Here is a 27656-nt window from a genome sequence, read left to right on the forward strand (position 1 = left end):
TCTTTGCTGCTACTTCTTCTTGCTGTTGCTGCTGTTGTTTTTTTCTTACCTCTTCTTCTTGTTGATGTTGCTGTAGGAGAAAAGCCTGTTCCGCCTCCTTTTGTCGTTGTATAAATTTCTCCAATTCTTCTTTCTGTCTCTGTCTAAAATTTTCCACTTGCGGTAATGAAGAAGGTAACGAAGGTTCCGGAACAAATTCTTGCGAGGAGAGAAAATCCACAAAATCCCAATTCACCTCTTCTGAAAGTAAGTCCGAGTTCCCTTGGGCAGTCTCCCCTGCTGGTGCACCCCAATGGATCGTTTTCTGAGTTTCCGTCATGTTGAATCACTGTCGCATAGATTGACTGCACACAAGCGCTAGTGAATCTATATAAACTACGTGACGTCACAGACTGCACTCTTCGGATTGGATGCGGGCTGACTGAATTCTGTAACGCGTGTTCGGATTGGTGAATGAACTCAATCCGTTTCAATCCTTCCTGTCCCTATAAATAAGCGCCGTTCACTGCATTGATTCACCTATTCTCGGAGCCTCAACATGTGGACAGACGTTGAATCTTCAACCCTTGTGTCAACAATGATGTTCAGGACGGACATGCTCATGTATGTCCGATCCAAGTGGACCGTTGTCCACAGGACCAACAGCAGCCTGTGGATAAGAAGAGTCTATATAGAGAGACAAGGTTGCCTCAAGAGGACTCTGATGTATGGCCCTGCTGTAAGACGAAGTTTGAGGACAAGAAGATGTCGCAAATGCCCTTTATGTTAAGGGCATATTAACATAAACCCAAAGGCCCTTTTCAGGGCCAGCCATATTTCTCGAAAAGAGATAGTCTTTCCATTGCCTACCCCTTCTTATATTTTATTTTTAAAAAAAATAGAGACCCTCCCTGTTTCAATTTTACATAGACCCTATATAGTCCCAGGGGTTTTTGGCTATGTTAAATTTACATAGACCCTATATTGTCCCAGGGTGGTTAATGTTAAATTTACATAGACCCTATATAGTCCCAGGGTTTTTTGGCCATGTTAATTCCCATAGACCCTATATTGTCCCACGATTTTTCTCCATGTTAAATTTACATAGACCCTATATTGTCCCAGGGGTCTTTTTAATGATAAATCCCATAGACCCTATAGTATCCCACTTCACTACTTTGGCTGTCGGTCTGCTCAGAGTTTGATTGATGTCGTTTACTACTTTAGGTATACGCAGCACACAGAATCTGACTAATCGATATTAGTTTTGTACTCGTTAGCATAACCATTAAATGGAACAATGTCCTACTTCAGTTAAGTCTCAGGCGTACATCCATCTCATTCAATAAATACGTGTTTTGCAATTACACGTTCAAGTACAATTAAATTACATCCTATTTTATTTTATTTTGGAGGATGTTCAATCCAACATTATTAGCATCATTTGCAAACAACCATGTGTCGTTGAACTTTTTTAACGTGTCAGGTTTCCACACCACCTTTGACAGTCGTTTAATTTAATATTGTAAGCATCATCATCTTCAAACAAGTACGTGTCGTTGAACTTTTTTAACGTGTCAGATTTCCACGCCACCAAAGCATCTAGAAGTAGCATATGGGGTCACCCTAGCGTCAAGTGGACTTACCATGCAAAAACAGTCGATTCACTCTGGCGTCAAGGGGAATTTAACATGTGAAATTTTAACATGGATGGAACTATAGAGCGTCAAGGGGAATTGAACATGGAAATTGAACAGGACCGGTACTTTAACGTCAATGGGACTTTAACGTTAAAATATGGGGTTTGCACTTTGTCGTAAATGGAAATTGAACATGGGAATGTCACCTGGATGTCAGTGGGAATTGAACTTTGGGTGACGTCATGAGGTTTATAGGGTCAAAACATTTTATAGGGATTTTAATGTATTTGTAAGGACAAAGGGTAGATAGGGACAAACATACAAATACACATTTAAACACACAGAAAAGACGACAGAAATGTTCTAAAACAAACCTCACAGAGAGAATAGAGGCTCAAAAAAGAAAAGTCTATTGTATGGGTTCAAAACATTTATTCAAGTATATACATGGGCTCTCTGGCCTGTGCTTTGGTCTAAGCACTATCCATTTAATACATAAACATTTCTACATCAAACAAACCTATTTACTAGTTATTTAGTTCTTGGCTCTAGTAAACCTGTTTACATTTAATGTTCAGTTATAAGAAAAAGCTAACACAAAATAAGTAACATGCAATCAAATAGGACAAAGTTCATGTTTCTCTCTCTCTATTCGTCTCACACGTTGTTAAAAATCTGGTCAGCTAGCACTTGTGTCCCAGCGTAGATATTTCCCATCACTTAATCCGTTTCATTCATAAATCGGCTGTTATATCCATCGTGCTAGGTACAGTTATCAGTAAGCAGATCAAGTGCAGTCATCGTCTTCTTCCCATGGAGGTACAATGTATACCATATGAATGGTTACTTTTCCTTCGTTGATGTCAAATTTTCCTCTCATCGACTGCACGTCTTCAATAGCCCTAAAAAGTTTGGACGAAGTTATTTCTGCAGGTGTGCTAAATCCGAGACATACAGGTGAGTTCAAACTGTCGCGATACATAGATAGGCTCAAACGACTTCGATCTTTGACTTGGCAATGACATTTGAGTTCCTCTAACAGTGAGTCAAGTAGGTCCGTAATGAAACCTGCAACTTCCTCGGCTGAAATGTCAGACGCGAAGTCTCTAAATTTCACCGTGTAGGTGTAAGTTGTCGTTCTAAATTTTCTTGAGGTCGCTGTCTGAGTCATTTGGATGCTAAAATACTCCTGTAGGGCTACTGAATCCTTTCCCTTCTTGGACGCACTTTGCTGTGACGGTATGGTAGTGAAAGAGGTCAGTGATGTTTGTTTCTTCTCTTTTTTCATCTGCGTAGAGTGATTCATCTTTCTCGTTGCTTGTCCTCGCAATGAAGTGTCGTTCTTGGAAGTCGTCCCTTTTTATACTGGGTGATATCAGTATGTCCATAAGGTAAAGTTTTGTGGTCTGGAAGTTTCACTAGCTGCACGTAGTTTGTCATGGCGTTAGTACATAAATAACTAAGATGTGTTACTGCATTGGTGATGTGATAGTGAGGCAAAGAATCACACCCGAGTTTCTCGTTGGACTTGAGTCTTACGCTCTATACTTGCTGTTTGAAGGGATTCATTTTTTCTCAATTGGTCTTAGTAGTGACAATGAACTGTTGGTCTTAGTAGTGACAATGAACTGTTGGTCTTGGACGTTGTCCTTTTTTATATGCTGACCAATATTGATGTGACCGTACGGCAAAGTAAAGTGGTTGGGAAGTCGCACTCGCTTCTGGTACACGATTTGATAGACTTTTTCCAAGGGTCGACTGACGATGTGGTGAGTGGGTAAACGTACAATCGTGTTCGGCTGGTAGGTGGTCACTTTAAAGTTTGCATCCTCTCCAGACTGCAAGGCTTCTTTCAATACGCCAAAGTTGACCACACGACTGGTACGATAATTCAGAGTCAATCCTTTCACTTTACACTCTGTGTGCACTTCTCCTTGTGGGTCCCGGTATTCGTAGCCGTAATTTTTAGGACCGCCACTCGCGAAACTTAGAATCTTGTCGTCAGGATGTTCGTCTGTCCAGGCTCCTAAACGGTCTCCTTCGATGTTAGGGTGTTGCTGACCCGGTCGATCGATGTAGATGCAACTGTCCGTGTCAAAGTACAGGACGCCATCCCCTAACAGTTCTAAAGCTTCGTACAATTTTAAGCGAGCATGAGCTGTCACGTAAGCCGCAATGATGACATTTCCAAAAGGGTCGTCTTGTACGAAGTCCAGATCTTCTTCGTAATTGACCAAGATTAAATTCTCTCGAACGACGTCCACGTGTTTCATGTATTTGGTTTTGTCGTGAATCATCTGGAAGTAGAGGGAAGGTTCTGTCAAATATTCCGTCTTGGGTAAACACGGTCGTTGTGCCATTTTACCCCACAAGCAATTTAACATCACTTTGGCAAACGATAGCCTGCCTTCGTTTTTCTCGATGTGGTCTAAAGTGATGCCTTCTTGTTCCCGGTATTTCTCTTTGAATTTTATTTGGTCTTCGGGAGTGTGACACCAGGAAGGATAGCCGCTGGCTTCTTGCTTCAGTTTCAAAAAGGCATCCACGTAGTCTGCGAAAATGCCTTTCTGAGTAGGGTCACCCTTGTGGTATTGTTGTGTCTTGGGAAAGTGGCAAATTTCGTACACTTCTAACAGTTGGTATCCCATGTCCATAGCTTTGAACAATTCTACGCTGACCCAGGTTCCCGTTAAGGCACGTTCTTCCTGGGTGTGCTGACAAGGCTGATCTTGGTTGCACGTTTCGGCACAAGTACGGCACAAGGGAAACATCAGTTTGCCTTGACAATGGTGAGGTAAGACGGGATGGTATAGGTTCGTGGGAGGCAAAACTTTGCACTTGATCAAGCCTTCGTATTGTCGAATGTTGACCAGGTCGATGTGTTCCGTCAGCAATTGCGGGTGCCCTACAGGAAAGTGACAATATTTGCACACGTAGGGATACAGCGAACACACATCCAAGTATTTGATTTCTTCTCCTTTCTCTTCGTCGGCTTGGTACAGCAAACAGGTGGCATTGGTCCTTCCTCCGTACAAACTATCCCTCGGGTTCAGGGGGTCCATCAGCTTGTAACTTTCCACGACACGTTTAAACTCGGGATCGATTTTCAAACGGTGATCGTATTCGTGTTCCCACATTTCCACCACTTGGTATCCTTGCTGTTCTAACTTCAAGCGTCGCTGACAAGTGTCCTGGTACAGGTCTTCCATGGTCCGTTGTAAAAACTGATTTTTAGTGTCACGGTCAGGGTAGCAGACGGGACATCCGTGAAATAAGCAACCGTTAAACTCATACACGATCTTGGGGTTTTTTAAGTCCCAGCCATCGACCGAATACGTTCCGATGGTCCTTTCGCCTCCTCCGTTGCGGGCATGCTGAATCCATTTGCCTTCCTTGTCGCACAAGTAATGTAACCAGCGTAGGGCTTTGACCGAGTATTGACGCTTGACATAGTTGGTCGTTTGAGGACTGATGACAGCCACGGTCTTTTGAGGCATGAATCGTTGGCGGTACACTAAGGAACACGCTTTGGCAATGGTGCAAGCTTCTTTCAAAGGATCGACCCCTCCGTGTTCCATGAACAGTTCTCGAAATTTTCCACAGCAACGTCGTAAAATGTCCACGTCGGAACGACAATACTTTAACATTTCTTCCTGAAAGTCGAAGGGGTCAGAGGCATGAGCCTGGTACCAAGCGTAGAAATCTTCTCGTTGTTCGGTACGCATGTTGTCGGGGTCGTAATAGTGAGCCTCAGGCAAATGGGGTAGAACGGCATGTTGATTGGCTTCCGTATTGAAAAAGTGTGGAAAGTACCCTTTAGCCATTTCTGTCATTCCAAACGTTTTAGGCATTCGACTCAAAGGCATGGCCAAGTAACTCATCGAATCTTTAAACTGCTCTTGTCCCACTCGCATGAAAATGATTTTGGCTCCGTTCAAAGTGACTTTAGGACGTTCGGTGCCATGTTCTGTATAGTACCTCAAAAGAAACTGTCCATCGTATCCGGAAAAATTGTGAGCCATCACTGTGGCATGGCGATGACAATCTCGGTAACGTTCGATGTCCTCTTTGCTCCATGTCTTGTCGATGGGGTCTAAGACCCATTTGGCAAAATCGTCTAGCGTCTTTGGTCCTCGAAAGATTTTTTCACGCCCTCCAGGAATTTTGCTGCAGTGAGGGCAATAACTGAAGATAGGTTCTTGAATACACTTCTCGCACGCTCGATGAGCCACGCAGAAATTAGGAATGTGAATGCCAGTCTCTTGCATGCATTCGAAATCGAAAAAGATGAAATTGCCTTTCTTCTTGTGACCGTCCTCTTTCTCTGGTGGGGGTTGGTATTTTTGCACGTAACATTCGTGTTCCAAGTCCACGATGTGGTGACAAATGTGACATTTTTTCTTTCCTGAACATACGTGTGCCTTGACACTATTGGTACGTATGCCTTGTCCACACGCGGGGCACAATCTCAGCAGTTGAGAAGCGCATTTCTTCTGTGAACCTTGCGTCTTCAAATGTTGTTGGTAACAGGTAGGGCTGACAAACGTGCGCAGACAAGTTGAACAAGGCACTGGTTCTTCGCTCAGACAGGGTTGAGAGGCCAAACATCCTGAGCATTTCCATCCACAATGTTTGTGTTGCTCTCGATTATTATAACCATAGTCACATTTCTCACAATAATAAACATATCCCAGGAATCCAGTGATACTGGTAATGGTATCGAAATGTTCATCGTGATGATAAAGGTGAATGTATTTTCCGTCCTTAAAATCTTGGCCTCGAAACAACAGAGGCCCGCGCATTTCTTGAGGGTGCACTTTCAAGGTGTAGCGTGGAGCTAGGGCATCTTGCAATTTTTGCATCTCAGGAATGCCACAGGGTGTGTCTTTGGACAGTCCGGCTTGTTGTAACAGGAGTTCTGCTTCATTTCGTTGTTTGGCTCGGTCGGATTGTTGAATAGTTTTCCAGGTTCTTTTCCATTCTACCGTGTCGTTCTTGTTGGCATAGGTTCGTCCCACCACGATGGCACGGGCTAAACACATCTGGTCATGAGGGTTGTTAATTCGGACGAGACTTGTTTTGGTGTTGCGAAGGTCGTCCACCAATAAGACCTTTTTGCGTCCTGTCCCTTGAGGAAGAGAGACGTGAGCCATTTTCAGTGTGGCTTTACCATCGGTGATGTCAAACTTGTCATTGGATTGTTGCACCTGTTGTATCTTGTCCATGACTTTGGAAGGGGTCAGTTCTGCGGGTCTGCTAAACTCGATCCAAACAGGGGATTTCAAGCTGTCGTGTTGTATGGATAGTGTCAAGCGATCGTCTTCTTTGGGTTGACATTGTCGCTTGAGTGTGGTGAGCAAAGAATCCCACATCTCGGTGATGAACCCTTCTGCTTTCTCCAACGGTACGTCGGACTTGAAATCTTTAAACTTCACCGTGTAGGTGTAAGCCGTGGTTCTAAATTTTCTAGAGAAGCGCTTTTCCGTCTGTCGAATGTGATAGTACTTTTCAGGGTTGACTGGTGAACTTTGGTTTGGAGTAGACTCTCTCTGTCTGGTCGCAGACGTGGAAGGTGTTGGTTCAGGTTCGCTCATGTCTTCTATTTGAGCGAACACTTCTTTTCGTGTGTGAGGCGATACGTCACTTCGCTGCCTCTTACGTTCTTCTTCTCTCTCACTGAAATCGTGCGATCGTTTCATCTCGATTGCTGATTCAGAAATGATTTAACCAAGTTCATTCTTTCCATATATACCCTCTCTACCTTTCGTTGTGACAATGACTTGGTATATTTCACAAGGCAAGTGAAAGCCAAGCATATAGGAACCCAACGACTGCGTTGCGTCTTAAACACCTCATGCATCTTGACGACCCTTCGATTCAAACCCTACCACGAAAGAAAATAGTTGCAAGAAAAATAAAACAGACCGTTGGTGTCTTCAAGAGAGCCAGAGACGGCACTGTGTCGCTGGGACACGTACGTACGTACTCCAGAAAACTACGCTACTCGACAACGCGAGTGTGCTTGTCAAAATGTTTGAATAAGATTAAAAATGTTTGTCAGTTTCATAACGCGAACTAGTACTGTGTCCGTTTAATATTTGATGTGGCAAGAAGAAATGGTACAATACGCAACAAAGGGTTTGTACGTTTACACTCCAATCTGTCTGTACTGCAATGGTAACAGCGCTCTTGCGTTGGCATTATTTTGCCACACTACCTTTTAAATAAAACAATGCATCACTCATCATAAACGATTTCATTGGCTATACTTATTTTCTTACCGCTTTCGCTTTTAATTGACTTCAGTACCTTTTCGCACAGCGACAAGATCGGACGTGTTTTTTAATTCTGCGTCTGGTCGCTACACTACTTGCCCTGAATTTACAACCAAACAATGTGTTACACATTGTAATTGACTTCATTGGCTAACCGATATTTTACACTTCTGTCTCTGTTGATGTGAGTGTGCTTGTCAAAATGTTTGAGTAAGATTAAAAATGTTTGTTAGTTTCAAAACGCGAACCAGTACTGTGGCCGTTTAATATTTGATGTGGCAAGAAGAAATGGTACAATACGCAACAAAGGGTTTGTATGTTTACACTCCAATCTGTCTGTACTGCAATGGTAACAGCGCTCTTGCGTTGGCATTATTTTGCCACACTACCTTAAAAAAACCCCAATGCATCACTCATCATAAACTATTTCATTACCTAAACTTATTTTCTTACCGCTTTCGCTTCGAATTGACTTCAGTACCTTTTTGCACAGCGACAAGATACGACGTGTTTTTTTTAATTCTGCGGCTGGTCGCTACACTACTGTCAACAAGCCCTGAATTTACAACCAAACAATGTGTTACACATTGTAAGTGACTTCATTGGCTAACCGATATTTTACAATTCTGTCTCTATTGATGTGAGTGTGCTTGTCAAAATGTTTGAGTAAGATTAAAAATGTTTGTCAGTTTCAAAACACGAACCAGTACTGTGGCCGTTTAATATTTGACGTGGCAAGAAGAAATGGTACAATACGCAACAAATACGTACCAATAGTGTCAAGGCACACGTATGTTCAGGAAAGAAAAAATGTCACATTTGTCACCACATCGTGGACTTGGAACACGAATGTTACGTGCAAAAATACCAACCCCCACCAGAGAAAGAGGACGGTCACAAGAAGAAAGGCAATTTCATCTTTTTCGATTTCGAATGCATGCAAGAGACTGGCATTCACATTCCTAATTTCTGCGTGGCTCATCGAGCGTGCGAGAAGTGTATTCAAGAACCTATCTTCAGTTATTGCCCTCACTGCAGCAAAATTCCTGGAGGGCGTGAAAAAATCTTTCGAGGACCAAAGACGCTAGACGATTTTGCCAAATGGGTCTTAGACCCCATCGACAAGACATGGAGCAAAGAGGACATCGAACGTTACCGAGATTGTCATCGCCATGCCACAGTGATGGCTCACAATTTTTCCGGATACGATGGACAGTTTCTTTTGAGGTACTATACAGAACATGGCACCGAACGTCCTAAAGTCACTTTGAACGGAGCCAAAATCATTTTCATGCGAGTGGGACAAGAGCAGTTTAAAGATTCGATGAGTTACTTGGCCATGCCTTTGAGTCGAATGCCTAAAACGTTTGGAATGACAGAAATGGCTAAAGGGTACTTTCCACACTTTTTCAATACGGAAGCCAATCAACATGCCGTTCTACCCCATTTGCCTGAGGCTCACTATTACGACCCCGACAACATGCGTACCGAACAACGAGAAGATTTCTACGCTTGGTACCAGGCTCATGCCTCTGACCCCTTCGACTTTCAGAAAGAAATGTTAAAGTATTGTCGTTCCGACGTGGACATTTTACGACGTTGCTGTGGAAAATTTCGAGAACTGTTCATGGAACACGGAGGGGTCGATCCTTTGAAAGAAGCTTGCACCATTGCCAAAGCGTGTTCCTTAGTGTACCGCCAACGATTCATGCCTCAAAAGACCGTGGCTGTCATCAGTCCTCAAACGACCAACTATGTCAAGCGTCAATACTCGGTCAAAGCCCTACGCTGGTTACATTACTTGTGCGACAAGGAAGGCAAATGGATTCAGCATGCCCGCAACGGAGGAGGCGAAAGGACCATCGGAACGTATTCGGTCGATGGCTGGGACTTAAAAAACCCCAAGATCGTGTATGAGTTTAACGGTTGCTTATTTCACGGATGTCCCGTCTGCTACCCTGACCGTGACACTAAAAATCAGTTTTTACAACGGACCATGGAAGACCTGTACCAGGACACTTGTCAGCGACGCTTGAAGTTAGAACAGCAAGGATACCAAGTGGTGGAAATGTGGGAACACGAATACGATCACCGTTTGAAAATCGATCCCGAGTTTAAACGTGTCGTGGAAAGTTACAAGCTGATGGACCCCCTGAACCCGAGGGATAGTTTGTACGGAGGAAGGACCAATGCCACCTGTTTGCTGTACCAAGCCGACGAAGAGAAAGGAGAAGAAATCAAATACTTGGATGTGTGTTCGCTGTATCCCTACGTGTGCAAATATTGTCACTTTCCTGTAGGGCACCCGCAATTGCTGACGGAACACATCGACCTGGTCAACATTCGACAATACGAAGGCTTGATCAAGTGCAAAGTTTTGCCTCCCACGAACCTATACCATCCCGTCTTACCTCACCATTGTCAAGGCAAACTGATGTTTCCCTTGTGCCGTACTTGTGCCGAAACGTGCAACCAAGATCAGCCTTGTCAGCACACCCAGGAAGAACGTGCCTTAACGGGAACCTGGGTCAGCGTAGAATTGTTCAAAGCTATGGACATGGGATACCAACTGTTAGAAGTGTACGAAATTTGCCACTTTCCCAAGACACAACAATACCACAAGGGTGACCCTACTCAGAAAGGCATTTTCGCAGACTACGTGGATGCCTTTTTGAAACTGAAGCAAGAAGCCAGCGGCTATCCTTCCTGGTGTCACACTCCCGAAGACCAAATAAAATTCAAAGAGAAATACCGGGAACAAGAAGGCATCACTTTAGACTACATCGAGAAAAACGAAGGCAGGCGATCGTTTGCCAAAGTGATGTTAAATTGCTTGTGGGGTAAAATGGCACAACGACCGTGTTTACCCAAGACGGAATATTTGACAGAACCTTCCCTCTACTTCCAGATGATTCACGACAAAACCAAATACATGAAACACGTGGACGTCGTTCGAGAGAATTTAATCTTGGTCAATTACGAAGAAGATCTGGACTTCGTACAAGACGACCCTTTTGGAAATGTCATCATTGCGGCTTACGTGACAGCTCATGCTCGCTTAAAATTGTACGAAGCTTTAGAACTGTTAGGGGATGGCGTCCTGTACTTTGACACGGACAGTTGCATCTACATCGATCGACCGGGTCAGCAACACCCTAACATCGAAGGAGACCGTTTAGGAGCCTGGACAGACGAACATCCTGACGACAAGATTCTAAGTTTCGCGAGTGGCGGTCCTAAAAATTACGGCTACGAATACCGGGACCCACAAGGAGAAGTGCACACAGAGTGTAAAGTGAAAGGATTGACTCTGAATTATCGTACCAGTCGTGTGGTCAACTTTGGCGTATTGAAAGAAGCCTTGCAGTCTGGAGAGGATGCAAACTTTAAAGTGACCACCTACCAGCCGAACACGATTGTACGTTTACCCACTCACCACATCGTCAGTCGACCCTTGGAAAAAGTCTATCAAATCGTGTACCAGAAGCGAGTGCGACTTCCCAACCACTTTACTTTGCCGTACGGTCACATCAATATTGGTCAGCATATAAAAAAGGACAACGTCCAAGACCAACAGTTCATTGTCACTACTAAGACCAACAGTTCATTGTCACTACTAAGACCAATTGAGAAAAAATGAATCCCTTCAAACAGCAAGTATAGAGCGTAAGACTCAAGTCCAACGAGAAACTCGGGTGTGATTCTTTGCCTCACTATCACATCACCAATGCAGTAACACATCTTAGTTATTTATGTACTAACGCCATGACAAACTACGTGCAGCTAGTGAAACTTCCAGACCACAAAACTTTACCTTATGGACATACTGATATCACCCAGTATAAAAAGGGACGACTTCCAAGAACGACACTTCATTGCGAGGACAAGCAACGAGAAAGATGAATCACTCTACGCAGATGAAAAAAGAGAAGAAACAAACATCACTGACCTCTTTCACTACCATACCGTCACAGCAAAGTGCGTCCAAGAAGGGAAAGGATTCAGTAGCCCTACAGGAGTATTTTAGCATCCAAATGACTCAGACAGCGACCTCAAGAAAATTTAGAACGACAACTTACACCTACACGGTGAAATTTAGAGACTTCGCGTCTGACATTTCAGCCGAGGAAGTTGCAGGTTTCATTACGGACCTACTTGACTCACTGTTAGAGGAACTCAAATGTCATTGCCAAGTCAAAGATCGAAGTCGTTTGAGCCTATCTACGTATCGCGACAGTTTGAACTCACCTGTATGTCTCGGATTTAGCACACCTGCAGAAATAACTTCGTCCAAACTTTTTAGGGCTATTGAAGACGTGCAGTCGATGAGAGGAAAATTTGACATCAACGAAGGAAAAGTAACCATTCATATGGTATACATTGTACCTCCATGGGAAGAAGACGATGACTGCACTTGATCTGCTTACTGATAACTGTACCTAGCACGATGGATATAACAGCCGATTTATGAATGAAACGGATTAAGTGATGGGAAATATCTACGCTGGGACACAAGTGCTAGCTGACCAGATTTTTAACAACGTGTGAGACGAATAGAGAGAGAGAAACATGAACTTTGTCCTATTTGATTGCATGTTACTTATTTTGTGTTAGCTTTTTCTTATAACTGAACATTAAATGTAAACAGGTTTACTAGAGCCAAGAACTAAATAACTAGTAAATAGGTTTGTTTGATGTAGAAATGTTTATGTATTAAATGGATAGTGCTTAGACCAAAGCACAGGCCAGAGAGCCCATGTATATACTTGAATAAATGTTTTGAACCCATACAATAGACTTTTCTTTTTTGAGCCTCTATTCTCTCTGTGAGGTTTGTTTTAGAACATTTCTGTCGTCTTTTCTGTGTGTTTAAATGTGTATTTGTATGTTTGTCCCTATCTACCCTTTGTCCTTACAAATACATTAAAATCCCTATAAAATGTTTTGACCCTATAAACCTCATGACGTCACCCAAAGTTCAATTCCCACTGACATCCAGGTGACATTCCCATGTTCAATTTCCATTTACGACAAAGTGCAAACCCCATATTTTAACGTTAAAGTCCCATTGACGTTAAAGTACCGGTCCTGTTCAATTTCCATGTTCAATTCCCCTTGACGCTCTATAGTTCCATCCATGTTAAAATTTCCCATGTTAAATTCCCCTTGACGCCAGAGTGAATCGACTGTTTTTGCATGGTAAGTCCACTTGACGCTAGGGTGACCCCATATACTACTTCTAGACGTGTTTTCTTGGCTTCTTTTCTGTACATCACTAGATTTTTCAGATACGCTTGGGAAGGGCAAACGTTACCATGGTGCTGCTCACTAATCATTCGAGTACAACTACTCCACTTCGGTGAACAACGAATACATGACATAGTTGTCGCAAGCTACTCTTTTCTTATACGATGCGAAGGACATAGTTGTTTCTCTCCTTCTTCTAACAGGGGTATTTAAAAAAAATGACTTTAAAAAATCAGTCGGTCCTAAATTGCAAAAGGCATTTCAGACGCTGACTGATTTTTAAAAAAAATAATGCTTTCGTTAGATATATTGGGATTTCAGTCTGTGTAGTAAACATAATAAGAATCCCTGAGCATTTAGTTAATAATTTCCGAAAGGTTTGACATGTTTTATTTTCTCAAACACGTTTTCATCTTCATCATAAAGGAGTTGTTTGATTTTTAACCCTGAAGTGTAACAGCCTCTTTAATTTTTGTAAACCAGTTTTCCGTAACTATAACATAAAGTCTACCCTGTTTTTTTTCATTAAAAAAATATAGTTCTCTTTTCAGCCCCTTACCAATGACGAAGAACAGTTTTCATGTCTTTAAACAGACTTGTTTCTCTTTAAACTTGTATTTATTTTTTTTAACTTTAGAAACATAGTTACTTTTATATTTTATTATCCTCTACCTTTGTTTAGAAACAAGAGTTCCACAACTTTTTATAGTATTTTGTCTGCTGAGTGGCAGTTTTAACACTATATGCTTAGTGCCACATTTTGTCCTTTAATGTGTACGAGTAATACCTCTGTGGGAGGTGACTCTTCAAAAGTCGTGAAAACTAGATTAGACATCCTCCCTTTGAAATTTGTTGAAACGGAAAACAGAGATGATAACTTGCAAATACACCAGCACTGCCAGAAATATGTTTGCTTTCATTGAAGTCAAGTTATTGTAGATCTTAGAAAGTCTCTGATAGAACATGTGCACATACATGCTTCTATGCTTCTGGAATGATAGATATTTAATTAGTTTTCAGCCGTACACTACATAGGGACACGAGTCAATGTGCTCTATCTCTCTCTGTCTGGCTATGGCAACGCAGTTCTCCATATCAATAGGCCTATAGGTGTTGATATACTGAAAAATGCAAAAGTTTTATCAGCGATGTTTAATACAACAAATAATCAAAACAACAACAAGAACAAAAAACAAAAAACAAACAAAAAACTTCCCCTACAAGAACGCCCAAACTTTGGAAAGGAATATATTAAGTAGAAACCGTAACACCGTTAGAAGAGCGAGTGAACATTAGTCTGAGACGATGTCGATGCCATTTCCTGTGATGGCGGCCTCCTATTAGAGAATTACAAATACGAGAACATTTAGTATTTATTAGTATATATTTCTGCAGAAATGGCTGATTATGATGACGAAGATGAAATGTGGAGAGGAAATGAAGATGTTGAGTTAGGAGAAGGAGTATGTAATGATTTATTTCCACAGGAATTTGGAACGAATATAATTTAAGCTCGTTTATAGCTTATCTGTAATATGTTCCAGTGTTTTGGTGCATTTCGGTGTTTCTATGGACTCGTGCGTTTTTAAGTAGACCACAGTATGATAGCAGTGACAAGCCATTTTTTTCTATGAACAAACGTGGCAAATATTATATACCCCTGGAAAAGCATGTTTACGGTAAATACAGCGGTGCAATTTTCATTTGAATAGCTTTAAAGTTATTTGTAAAATAAACATGTCTTGCATCATAGAAACAGTCTGTCAGATATTTCATTTAGTGCTAATGCTTGTCTAATTAATGTTTATATGTAGAGAAATATTCACTTGCCTTAGAAAAAAATTGTAGGCAATTCTGCCGGTCATCATTCAGCATTAGGTATATGTGTACACGTAGTGACCTTTTTATGTTTATATTAAACTAGTGATGAAAAATTGTTCTGCCATTTGTACCAGTTATAATGCAAACCAAACTCATTATCATTGGATATTTTTTACTGTATTTTAAATGATCAATGAAGCTATTTTTTTTACAAAGGTTTTATTACGAATGAAAAGATTAAAAATTATCAGACAAGACTCATTTTGTGAAATTGTTGTAATTTTAACAGAAAATTAGGTCAAAATGATTTCATTAGAGTCTAAATACTGCCATTTTATACATCACACAATGAGGTGGTTTGGGAAATTCCATTGATTTAAATGGTAATGAGACAATTATAAGTTGAAAGGGAGGCATTTCATACAGAATCAGAAAAGAGGTGTGTGTGTGTGTGTGTGGGGGCAACACTGGATCACTTTGGAATTCTTTGTGCTTAACATGACAATACTCTTTTAATGAAACTCCCATAATTTAAAGATCAAATAATTGTATGATACTCAGTTTTGTCTGGTTCATCGCAATATCTACTTCAGAAACTTCAGAAAGTTCAAAACACAGCTGCTTGGATCATACTTAGAGCACCATGTTCAGAGCACATCTCCCCACTGCTTTGTACCCTACACTGGCTATCGATTTGATCCAGAATCAAATCCAGATTTGTTCTCTGTGCTAGGTATCACTGACGGACTCCAGTCTAACATACCTATCTGACCTTACCCGTGCGTACACACCAGCAAGACACTTATGCTCCTCTTCTGACAATCGTATACTCATTATTTCCACTATGAAAACGAAGTCATATGGACATTATTCTTTTGCATACCAGGGCCAAGTAATGTGAAATTAATTGCCCACTGAACTTAGACACAAAGACACAGTAATTCCATTCAAGAGTGCTCTTAAAACTCACTTATTTTGACTGCAAGTACAAACTTAAAGACGTAATAATGTTCCCTACCATAAATATTTTCAGCATGTTTTTATGTTTTCTAATTTCATGGTGTTTGTTTTCTGTAATAATATCATTATATCTGTTTTTTGTGTTATAGGTGTTGTCTAATGTTGCAAAGCGCTTAGAGCTTCTAAAGATTAGGTGCTATACAAAGTCCTCGTTATTATTATTATTATTATCATTATTATTATTAAATTGATATGAATATGATTTATTTTCTCAGAGCTGCAGTTGTTTTGACTCTTGCAAATTTAGAAGAATTACATCTTGTTGAGACATTTTCAATACTGGGGCAAACTTACTGAACTGTTTGTCTGCTTACATTTTAAATTCTTTATACTGTTGAAGTATAAAATAAAGAGAAGAAAACAGAATATAGTTTAAAATTTTCTTGTAAAAATATATTCAAATGAATATTAAAAATCTAGTCTGCTTGTTAGAAAGAGTTAGAATCTTTATTTTCTTAAAAATATATGCTTAAATTGTCGTATTTATTTTCAATACTTCATTCAGTTCTTGTGTTAAATTAAAACATAAAATTTGAGAGCTTGAAAGTACTGTCAGTTTTTGAAATTTGCCCAGAAATTTGCTTGGAAGTAGAGTATGTATATTCAGTAAATGTAAAAAGGGTGTAACAAAAAGAATTCTTTTCCAAAAAATTCAAAGCTAAAGAGCAGATGAACCAGTGATGCAACTGCGCTGTATATATATATATGACTAGCGCTTGTTATATACATAGGGATTTTTTAGAGGATTGTACAGTATCTTTCGAAAAAACGCCAAATGCCTAATTAATTTTTCTAAAAGTATAGATTGATAAAATATATGAATAAAAAGCAGATATGTAATAAATACAAACCACCTAAGTATACTTTATTCTAAGTCAGGGGAAAGAACTCATTTTATACAATGTTGAAACATACATCTTGGCCTGACGGTCTTGACATTCCTACACTGTATCAAATTCATCCTTTCATACCCTCTCAGAACAAAACAAATATGTAGTTTTGTCTCTATCCTTTTGCCAAAAGAAGTCATTGTGACCTATATTTTATGCTCAATGACTTTCTGCAAATTATGTGTTAAAAACTAATTTCAAGAAAGTTGATAATTGGATGCATCTCTGTTACTACAGTGTCCTTAAAACCAAAGAAGGTTACTGTGACATACATTTTATGCAAGCTGAGTATTTGTGTTTGTTATCACATTGAGGGACAAGTGGTCTAAAGTGCTCACTTTTACTGAGCATTGCCAACTCATCTGTGTCCATGTGGATTCAAGTCTTGGGCTCAGTCAATATGGGTAAATAGAAATCTTGCAAGTAGCTCTTAGTGGGTCAGTGGTTCTTACCAGGGTTTTCCCTGGTTATTTCTCCACCAGTTATACTGGCCGTCATGTATAGCACTGTTCTTAAACCACCCTGAGGGCCGCATGAGGCCATTTTCAATGGCTCAAAGGCCACACCACCTTTGTTATCTCTCATAACACCCTGTGACACCAATCATTTTGCAGACCACAGGATATGGCTTGACAGGCCACATGCAACCCGTGGGCCGTGTATTTTGAGACCCCTAATGTATGGTGTATCTTGCATTGAGAAATGGTGTTATACCCAAAACAACAGCAACAACATTATCACGTTGATTCATCCATGCTAGATGTAGATGTTGATGTGTGTGTGTGTGTGTGTATATATATATATATATATATATATATATATATATATATATATATATATATATATATATATTTTTTTTTTTTTTTTTACCCTACCCTATGCAAAAGGTCCTTTGTAATCAAAAGTAATCAAAGAAAATGGATTTTTTTTGTTTTGTTGGATTTAGCTACAATTGTTACACATTACTGGCTATATCATGCCAAGAAAATGGTTGCTAAGTGCCTTTCCTAAGGACACCAAGGCAGCCACCCTAGGCTTGCCTGGGCAGGTATTGTGATAGGTTAACTGTATATTGTATATGTCAGTGATTATGTGAATTAGTTGACTGCATGCTTTTCATGTGAGGTCTTGCTTGTGGTTAATCATAGTAAATTACTGATGCATGAACTATGTGCTGTCACTCCAAAGTTGTTCAAAGCCTGTGACTTTCATCTTGTAACAGCTAGCTTTTCATGCAGACTTAGATCTAAGAACAGCAATTTAAAAAAAAATGAATACAGAAATAATTATCAGTCTGCTTATTATCAACTTATTACTTAAACTTAGAAATGATAGAAAATATTGTTCATTTTTGTATGCCTTTATGTATTTTATGCCTTTATGCAATAGATAGGTTGGAAGGTAAATTGGTGGTCTGGTGGGTGGGTAGGAGTCAATGTAGGTTGGTTGTAAGTTCATAAAACATGCACATTTTCTTTTGCATCATAAATTGCTGTAAATAAGCATGAATAATGTTTGTAAAAATAGGAAATAAAAGTTTCATTGGGATGCCTTACATATCTGGAGAACATGGTCGATTAGAAAGGATTAGAATCAGATGGGATGGCTATAAAAGGCATCATGATACCATGTGAGCTTATGGTATGTCCTGTGGCTGTCATACATTATTCACATGGCCATGATACTAGGTGAGCTTATGGTATGCCCTGTGGCTGTCATGCATTATTCACATGGCCATGATACCATGTGAGCTTATGGTATGTCCTGTGGCTGTCATACATTATTCACATGGCCACGATACTAGGTGAGCTTATGGTATGCCCTGTGGCTGTCATGCATTATTCACATGGCCATGATACCATGTGAGCTTATGGTATGTCCTGTGGCTGTCATACATTATTCACATGGCCATGATACTAGGTGAGCTTATGGTATGCCCTGTGGCTGTCATACATTATTCACATGGCCATGATACCATGTGAGCTTGTGGTATACCCTGTGGCTGCCATGCATTATTCACATGGCCATGATACTAGGTGAGCTTATGGTATGCCCTGTGGCTGCCATGCATTATTCACATGGCCATGATACCATGTGAGCTTATGGTGTGCTCTGTGGCTGCCATGCATTATTCACATGGCCATGATACTAGGTGAGCTTATGGTATACCCTGTGGCTGCCATGCATTATTCACATGGCCATGATACCATGTGAGCTTATGGTATACCCTGTGGCTGCCATGCATTATTCACATGGCCATGATACCATGTGAGCTTATGGTATACCCTGTGGCTGCCATGCATTATTCACATGGCCATGATACTAGGTGAGCTTATGGTATACCCTGTGGCTGCCATGCATTATTCACATGGCCGTGATACCATGTGAGCTTATGGTGTGCCCTGTGGCTGTCATGCATTATTCACATGGCCATGATACCATGTGAGCTTATGGTATGCCCTTTGGCTGTCATGCATTATTCACATGGCCATGATACCATGTGAGCTTATGGTATGCCCTGTGACTGCCATGCATTATTCACATGGCCATGATACCATGTGAGCTTATGGTATGCCCTGTGGCTGTCATGCGTTATTCACATGGCCATGATACCACGTGAGCTTATGGTATACCCTGTGGCTGCCATGCATTATTCACATGGCCATGATACTAGGTGAGCTTATGGTATACCCTGTGGCTGTCATGCATTATTCACATGGCCATGATACCAAGTGAGCTTATGGCATGGCCTGTGACTGTGATGCATTATTCACATGGCCATGATACCATGTGAGCTTATGGTATACCCTGTGGCTGCCATGCATTATTCACATGGCCATGATACCACGTGAGCTTATGGTATGCCCTGTGGCTGTCATACATTATTCACATGGCCATGATACCATGTGAGCTTATGGTATGCCCTGTGGCTGTCATGCATTATTCACATGGCCATGATACCAAGTGAGCTTATGGCATGGCCTGTGACTGATGCATTATTCACATGGCCATGATACCACGTGAGCTTATGGTATGCCCAGTGGCTGTCATACATTATTCACATGGCCATGATACCATGTGAGCTTATGGTATACCCTGTGGCTGCCATGCATTATTCACATGGCCATGATACCAAGTGAGCTTATGGCATGGCCTGTGACTGATGCATTATTCACATGGCCATGATACCATGTGAGCTTATGGTATGCCCAGTGGCTGTCATACATTATTCACATGGCCATGATACCATGTGAGCTTATGGTATACCCTGTGGCTGTCATGCATTATTCACATGGCCATGATACCACGTGAGCTTATGGTATGCCCTGTGGCTGTCATACATTATTCACATGGCCATGATACCATGTGAGCTTATGGTATGCCCTGTGGCTGTCATGCATTATTCACATGGCCATGATACCAAGTGAGCTTATGGCATGGCCTGTGACTGATGCATTATTCACATGGCCATGATACCATGTGAGCTTATGGTATGCCCAGTGGCTGTCATACATTATTCACATGGCCATGATACCATGTGAGCTTATGGTATACCCTGTGGCTGTCATGCATTATTCACATGGCCATGATACCAAGTGAGCTTATGGTATACCCTGTGGCTGTCATGCATTATTCACATGTCCATGATACCATGTGAGCTTATGGTATACCCTGTGGCTGCCATGCATTATTCACATGGCCATGATACCATGTAAGCTTATGGTATACCCTGTGGCTGTCATACATTATTCACATGGCCATGATACCATGTGAGCTTATGGTATGCCCTGTGACTGTCATGCATTATTCACATGGCCATGATGCCAAGTGAGCTTATGGCATGGCCTGTGACTGTGATGCATTATTCACATGGCCATGATACTAGGTGAGCTTACGGTATGCCCTGTGACTGTGATGCATTATTCACATGGCCATGATACTAGGTGAGCTTATGGTGTGCCCTGTGACTGCCATGCATTATTCACATGGCCATGATACTAGGTGAGCTTATGGTATGCCCTGTGACTGCCATGCATTATTCACATGGCCATGATACCATGTGAGCTTATGGTGTGCCCTGTGACTGCCATGCATTATTCACATGGCCATGATACTAGGTGAGCTTATGGTATGCCCTGTGGCTGTCATGTATTATTCACGTGGCCATGATACCAGGTGAGCTTATGGCATGGCCTGTGACTGTCATGCGTTATTCACATGGCCCTTTTCCAACAGCATTTCATGCTAACCAGCAGCACTCTCCAGCAGTGTGCCGACTTAGTTGATCAGACTCAGCTCAGAACTGATTAGCTTTTCCATTGATTCTTACTCTTCCATCCGATCCAGTGAAATACTTTCGATGCCTGTTTGCCAACCTTGGTGAGTGGCTAGGTCCTGTAATCGTATGACTCCCAAGTCATGACAAAAGGACATTGGAACAAAGTAAAGGCATCCTGTTTCTGCCAGAGATTCCAGTCTTTCCATTAATTCTGCTGGCACTCATAAATGAGTGGCTGATACTTAGCCAATTTCCTCTCATGGCCTCCACCATTTTAGCTTCCCATGTTACTGTTAGTTATAATAAAATTATCTGTTTGGTACCTCCTGACCAAAGTACAATATCTGGCATTCCAGTATAGTGGGCTTTGTACAGTTGATGCTGATATGCAAGCACATATGGCTGTTGTTACAAAATATAAAAAAAATAAAATATAATAAGTGATTTCATCAAAACTGCTGAATAGAATTTGAATATATTTGACAGAAAAGCATGCCATCATAAAAACCTTTAATTATTGTACAAATAATGTCTATGTTTCAAATATGATAGCTCTTACTAAAATAGACAAACATTGAAAACTTCTCCAAAATCAGAATTTTGATCAAACTTGTCAGCTAGCATCAGAGACCTGCCAACTTTTATGATTTTGCCGTAGGTCTTACAAAAATTATCCTTAAAATACGGACTTACGGCATACTAGCAAAAACTACGGAAAAATGTTCATTGACAAAAAATACGGATAGTTGGTTCATCTGTGTTTTATTTTGATCCGGGTTTCATCTTAGAATTAACTTTACAGCAGTACCCCAACATTTGAAACTGCACCTATTTGTTCATGCGAAGCATCTGCATGATCAAACTGTTGATTATAGAATTTGTAAAAATGGCATCCAGTAAGCGATGCATTGTTAAGACGAAAGGGAAAATAAGCTTCTACAAAAGTGTCAATAATCAACACAGAAGAATAAAAAGGAGTATTTAGATTCTTGTGAATAAAAGCAGAAAAGGACACAGTTGCACTTATTGGACATCACATGCCAGTTTGAGTATGTCTCATGGTGGGAAATATGATTGTTGTTGTCGTGAAATGGAAAGAATTTCCAAGAATTATGTAAAGTTGAGAGATAGCAACAAGAAATTGAGCTGCATAGGGCTTGGAACTAGAGTTTGTGCAATTGTACTAGTGGTCAATAAAGCACATGTACTTTACAAATTTTTCAGTTAAACATTATATTTATCGTCAATGTGTTGAACTTTTAATTACGTTTTCCAGCTTTACAGTAGCAATTATGATATATTGTTATACCTTACTGAAAACTGTCAGTCTTATGAAAAAAAATCAACTGCCTTACCGAGGCGGACTCGTCAGGGCTATCAGGTCTGGCATCATATTAAGGCATTTCAGAGTTTTGCAAATGATGCTGAGCTGTCATGAAATAGTTTTGCTGCTATTACTAAAAATAAAAGCCCCATTAAAACATCTTTTTAAAAACAGCTCAGTTAAATTTGATTAATTTGGATAGAAAGCATACTGGCATAGGGTATTTCAGGATTGGATGAGTGATACTGCTTTGCCATTGGATATGGATAACTTTCAAATAGTTGCATTCTAACATATTCATTCAACAGTAAATTGGAAGAAATTTCAACAGAAAGCATCCTTCAGGCATATTTTAGCAGGCAAACTATCACAGGCCCACATGGGGCTCATGTTTATGGGATGAATTTTTATATAATATCAGATATGGATAACCTTCAAACAATTGCATTCTAACATATTCATTCAACAGTAAATTTGAAGAATTGTCAACAGAAAGCATCCTTCTGATCCAGATTTCTTTGTCAACTGCTTTTGCTTTCGGTGTCGGGCATATTTCAGCAGGTGAGCTATCACAGGTCCACATGGGGCTCTTGTTTATGGGATGAATTTTTATATAATATTATTTTCTTCCAGAGTCCTGACCATGATGAAGAGAATGACGAAGCTGTACAGCAGGAATGCCTTGAAGCTTTTGCAAGCACTGACTATATAATGGAGCCTGGCATATTCTCCATGCTCAAGACGTATGTTCGGGGCTTCTGTTAATCAGCAAACTGGAATAACATTTATGAAATACAGTTCTCGAATCAGCATATTTATCATCTGTAATGTTCTTTCAGTCGTCAAAAAGTTCATGATCTCTATTGATATTTCAGTGCGTTTATATAAATAAATTGTAAATCTAAATACATATACCTTAATTATCTAAATGGATGCAGTTAATATATAACATGGTCTTATCTTTGGGATGAGATGTTTTTGCAAAAGAATTTAAAATATTGTTAAATAAAAAATTCATACTCTGCTTGAAATACATTTTTTTTTCTTAAATAAAGATGACTAAAGTTTAATAATTTTATGCAAGCTATTTTTTTTAAGTGCATCATTTGACATCCAGGGTTTAGGTATGGGAAATCAAATTCACCTTCTATTGCATTCTCTGATCACATTAATGTCAGGAATATAAGTTCCACTATCTCTTGAATCCAGCAATTCCAGAAAGATTGAAAATTTCATCTTCCATGTCTATATACTTTATAGACCAAGGAAGAAACTCTTTCCGATTACCTCCCCTTTGCATCAGCTTGGTGGTGCTAGTTTGATTTTGCTTGGTATGAGTAACCTTCTCCTGTATTGCCTTATTTAACCCTTGAAGACTTTTCAGTGTGAATTTAAACCAATCTTCCATAATTGTGGTGGAATTTGTTTCCTGACGTGGTATGTCAGTAGCATCACATGTGCATAGCTGTTTTTTTTAATTGAAAATATGGTTAAATTCAAAATTTTGTGATATTACAGGTGTTGTTTTTGATATTCATATCTCAAGTTCCTAATTCCCAGTGTTTTCCTCGTACTTCTTGTCTTTCAGGTGCAATAGGAATGAAATGTAATATTTAGAAATGTCAGATGTACAAGTTCAGCGGACAGCTCCAGTGGTCTAGTGGTTAGAGTGTCTGCCTCGGATGCTGGAGATCGCGGGTTTGAACCCCAATTGAGTCATACCAAAGACTTATAAATATATGAAAACAGGCAATGCGAGAAGTACCCGTCTTTCTCAAGCTTTGCTACAAGAATGATTGCCAATGATTTGCATGTAGGTGCCAGACTCATTCATTTTCAGTTATTTGCCAAGTGGGCAGTGGAGAGTGTTTGCAAGCTAAACTCTTTGGGCTTGCTTTCAATTGAAAGGATCACTCTAGATCTGACCAATGCATACTTCTTTGCTTTCATCCAAGTTACATCATTTTTTTCACCAGAGAGCTATATATAGTTTAGTTCTCTCAGTCTATGGGTGTTCACAAAGACCTCTAAGGCAGTCTCATTAACAGTGACTGCAGCATGCTTCGATGACGTGCTTCAGAGACACATGGCAAGTTCTTCTTTAGAGAAGGGCAGGAACAACCTTCTCTCCTTTTTGTCTCATCCACATTTTTATTGAATCAGAAGTCAGATCTCACCACCTCCAAACTATCAAATGTTCAACCTCATTTGTCTTCCACCCATGTGCACTGTGTGGATCATTGTGCTGTCATTGTCAGTTTTTAGCAGGAGTAGTATTTTTTTTTGTACCTTCTTGACTTGTTCAGTGCAGCAGATTGACTTATGCTTCTCAGCCACCTTTAAAAGGTGCCCAATGCAGATGAACCCATTTCCAGTCATCTTCTTTATCAGCCACCTTTTAATGTGCCCAATGCAGATGACCCTACTGGCTGAGTGGCACCCATTTCCAGTCATCTTCATTATCAGCCACCTTTTAATGTGCCCAATGCAGATGACCCTACTGGCAGAGTGGCACCCATTTCCAGTCATCTTCATTATCATCCACCTTTTAATATGCCCAATGCAGATGACCCTACTGGCTGAGTGGCACCCCATTTCCAGTCATCTTCATTATCAGCCACCTTTTAATGTGCCCAATGCAGATGACCCTACTGGCTGAGTGGCACCCATTTTCAGTCATCTTCATTATCAGTCACCTTTTAATGTGCCCAATGCAGATGACTCCATTTCCAGTCATCTTCATTATCAGCCATCTCTTAATATGCCCAATACAGATGACCCTACTGGCTGAGTGGCACGCATTTCCAGTCATCTTCATTATCAGCCACCTTTTAATATGCCTAATGCAGATGACCCTACTGGCTGAGTGGCACCCATTTTCAGTCATCTTCATTATCAGCCACCTTTTAATGTGCCCAATGCAGATGACCCCATTTCCAGTCATCTTCATTATCAGCCATCTTTTAATGTGCCCAATGCAGATGACCCTACTGGCTGAGTGGCACCCATTTCCAGTCATCTTCATTATCAGCCACCTTTTAATGTGCCCAATGCAGATGACCCTACTGGCTGAGTAGCACCCATTTCCAGTCATCTTCATTATCAGCCACCTTTTAATGTGCCCAATGCAGATGACCCCATTTCCAGTCATCTTCATTATCAGCCATCTCTTAATATGCCCAATGCAGATGACTCTACTGGCTGAGTGGCACCCATTTCCAGTCATCTTCATTATCAGCCACCTTTTAATGTGCCCAATGCAGATGACCCTACTGGCTGAGTGGCACCCATTTCCAGTCATCTTCATTATCAGCCACCTTTTAATGTGCCCAATGCAGATGACCCTACTGGCTGAGTGGCACCCATTTCCAGTCATCTTCATTATCAGCCACCTTTTAATGTACCCAATGCAGATGACCGTACTGGCTGAGTGGCACCCATTTCCAGTCATCTTCATTATCAGCCACCTTTTAATGTGCCCAATGCAGATGACCCTACTGGCTGAGTGACACCCGTTTCCAGTCATCTTCATTATCAGCCACCTTTTAATGTGCCCAATGCAGATGACCCTACTGGCTGAGTGACACCCCATTTCCAGTTATCTTCATTATCAGGTTGTGCTCGTGGCTAAGATAAGATAGTTCCTAAATGAGTAGATTTATTTTTGTTATTTTTCTTAATGATTCTTTTAACACATTAGTGTCTATATCATGCCAAGAAAATGGGAGCTAAATGATTTTCCCCAAGGACAAACCAAGGCAGCCAACCCAGGCTGGCCATGGCGAATATTAAACCTGTGACTCTTCCATTACAAATCAGATACTGTACTAAATGACCTACTATGGTTTCTTCTTGGATAAGTGGTAAGAGAAATAATGGCACACAGGGGCAATTTCTCAGGAAAAGTCTAAGCAAGAGATCAGTCTGCATGGATACCAACTCTTACCATAAGGAACCTGCCTGTTGCTCTGCTTCACTATATTCATTGGCAGCAGGATACCTTTTGATAATGAAAGCTATGGTAAACACCTTTCATTTCTGGAAAAGATCAACTTTGCAGAATGGTAACTGATATGATGTCAGACAACTCATTGATAGTAACCTACCTGAAACAGGGAGGGACCAAAATCACCCGTCCTGTGTATTTTGGTCTGGGACATTTTGTGCTTCTGCTTCTAGTTCAAGACTCTGGTCCAGATTTGGCATATAACTGGCAGGCTAAATGCCCTAGCTGATTCATTGTTGAGGGGCTAGATTCTTCACTCTGAGTGGTTCATTCATCCCTCGGTCTTTCAGCAGATTTGTGCACTTTTTAGGGCATCTAGTGATATACCTGTTTGGGATGAGGTGTAACCTCTATCTCTCAGTGCACTGGCTTTTCTATGTGGTTCTTGAGATATAGGTCATGACAAGGACATGTCAGATGTGCTTGACATAGCTGTAGTCACTTACCCTGTTTCTCAAGTGGAACATTTCATGGGTTCTCAGATGGTTCAACTCAGACAAGTTTGAAGTCCAGGAGAAAACATTGTTCTAGCTGCTGTCTTACAGGACTTGCATTTTGATATCTTTAGATTTTGCATGTAGGGTGAGTGGGGGCCCCCAAGTGTCTAAAGTGCTTTCCATTATGGATCACTGCCATCTCACCTCTATCTGCATGGGTTCGCGTCTTGGATTTGGCTAATGTGGGTATGTAAGAAAGCTTGCCAGTAACTTCTCATGGGTCAGTGGTTCTTTCCTGGGGTTTTCCTGGGTTCTTCCTTCACCATTAATACTGGCCGCCATGTATAACCTACAGTGTGCTGAAAAATGGTGTTAAACCCTACAACAACAACAGAGTGAGTGAGTTTCATCCTAATTCAGTGGACCTAAACTATCTCTGGTTTAGATCAGATGTCTCGTTGGTCTCAATGATGCAAGCAGGCTTCATAACCAAGAATAGATTACCATTTACAGATAATCAGAAGGCAGTCATTCATCCAATGTTCTTGAATGATTTGTACAGAGATACAATGATGCAAGACTTCAGGTAATGCTAGGGAAACACAGTATAACTTCTCAAGCCTTTCACATCTAGGCTAAAATGGGTAAAATGCTCAATGAGCTCTGTGAGACTTTCATTTAAACTCGGTGTCTGGCATGCATAATTAACTTTCTCAAGTTTCTACCTCTGAGAACTAA

The 27656-nt window shown here is 40.7% G+C and overlaps 1 protein-coding gene across 2 annotated transcripts in view; it reads left to right on the plus strand.

Annotated features, from left to right (window-relative positions):
* Positions 1-14456: 14456 nt before the first annotated feature.
* LOC149787433 (negative elongation factor D-like) overlaps positions 14457-27656 on the plus strand; it is a 69329-nt gene continuing 56129 nt past the window's right edge. Inside the window, exons 1-2 of one of the 2 annotated variants that reach the window (XM_089978048.1) lie at positions 14457-14604; positions 23109-23218. In XM_089978048.1, coding sequence (XP_089834174.1) covers positions 14539-14604; positions 23109-23218 — 176 coding nt within the window. In that variant the 5' untranslated portion in view covers positions 14457-14538. Of the gene's footprint in view, positions 14605-14667; positions 14821-23108; positions 23219-27656 lie in introns of those variants that run through there. The other variant, XM_089978049.1, reaches the window with a different exon arrangement.

The sequence above is a fragment of the Sinohyriopsis cumingii genome, chromosome 12 (genome assembly GCF_028554795.1).
Source record: "Sinohyriopsis cumingii isolate HCF-2022 chromosome 12, ASM2855479v2, whole genome shotgun sequence".
In the NCBI taxonomy this organism is placed as follows: domain Eukaryota; kingdom Metazoa; phylum Mollusca; class Bivalvia; order Unionida; family Unionidae; genus Sinohyriopsis; species Sinohyriopsis cumingii.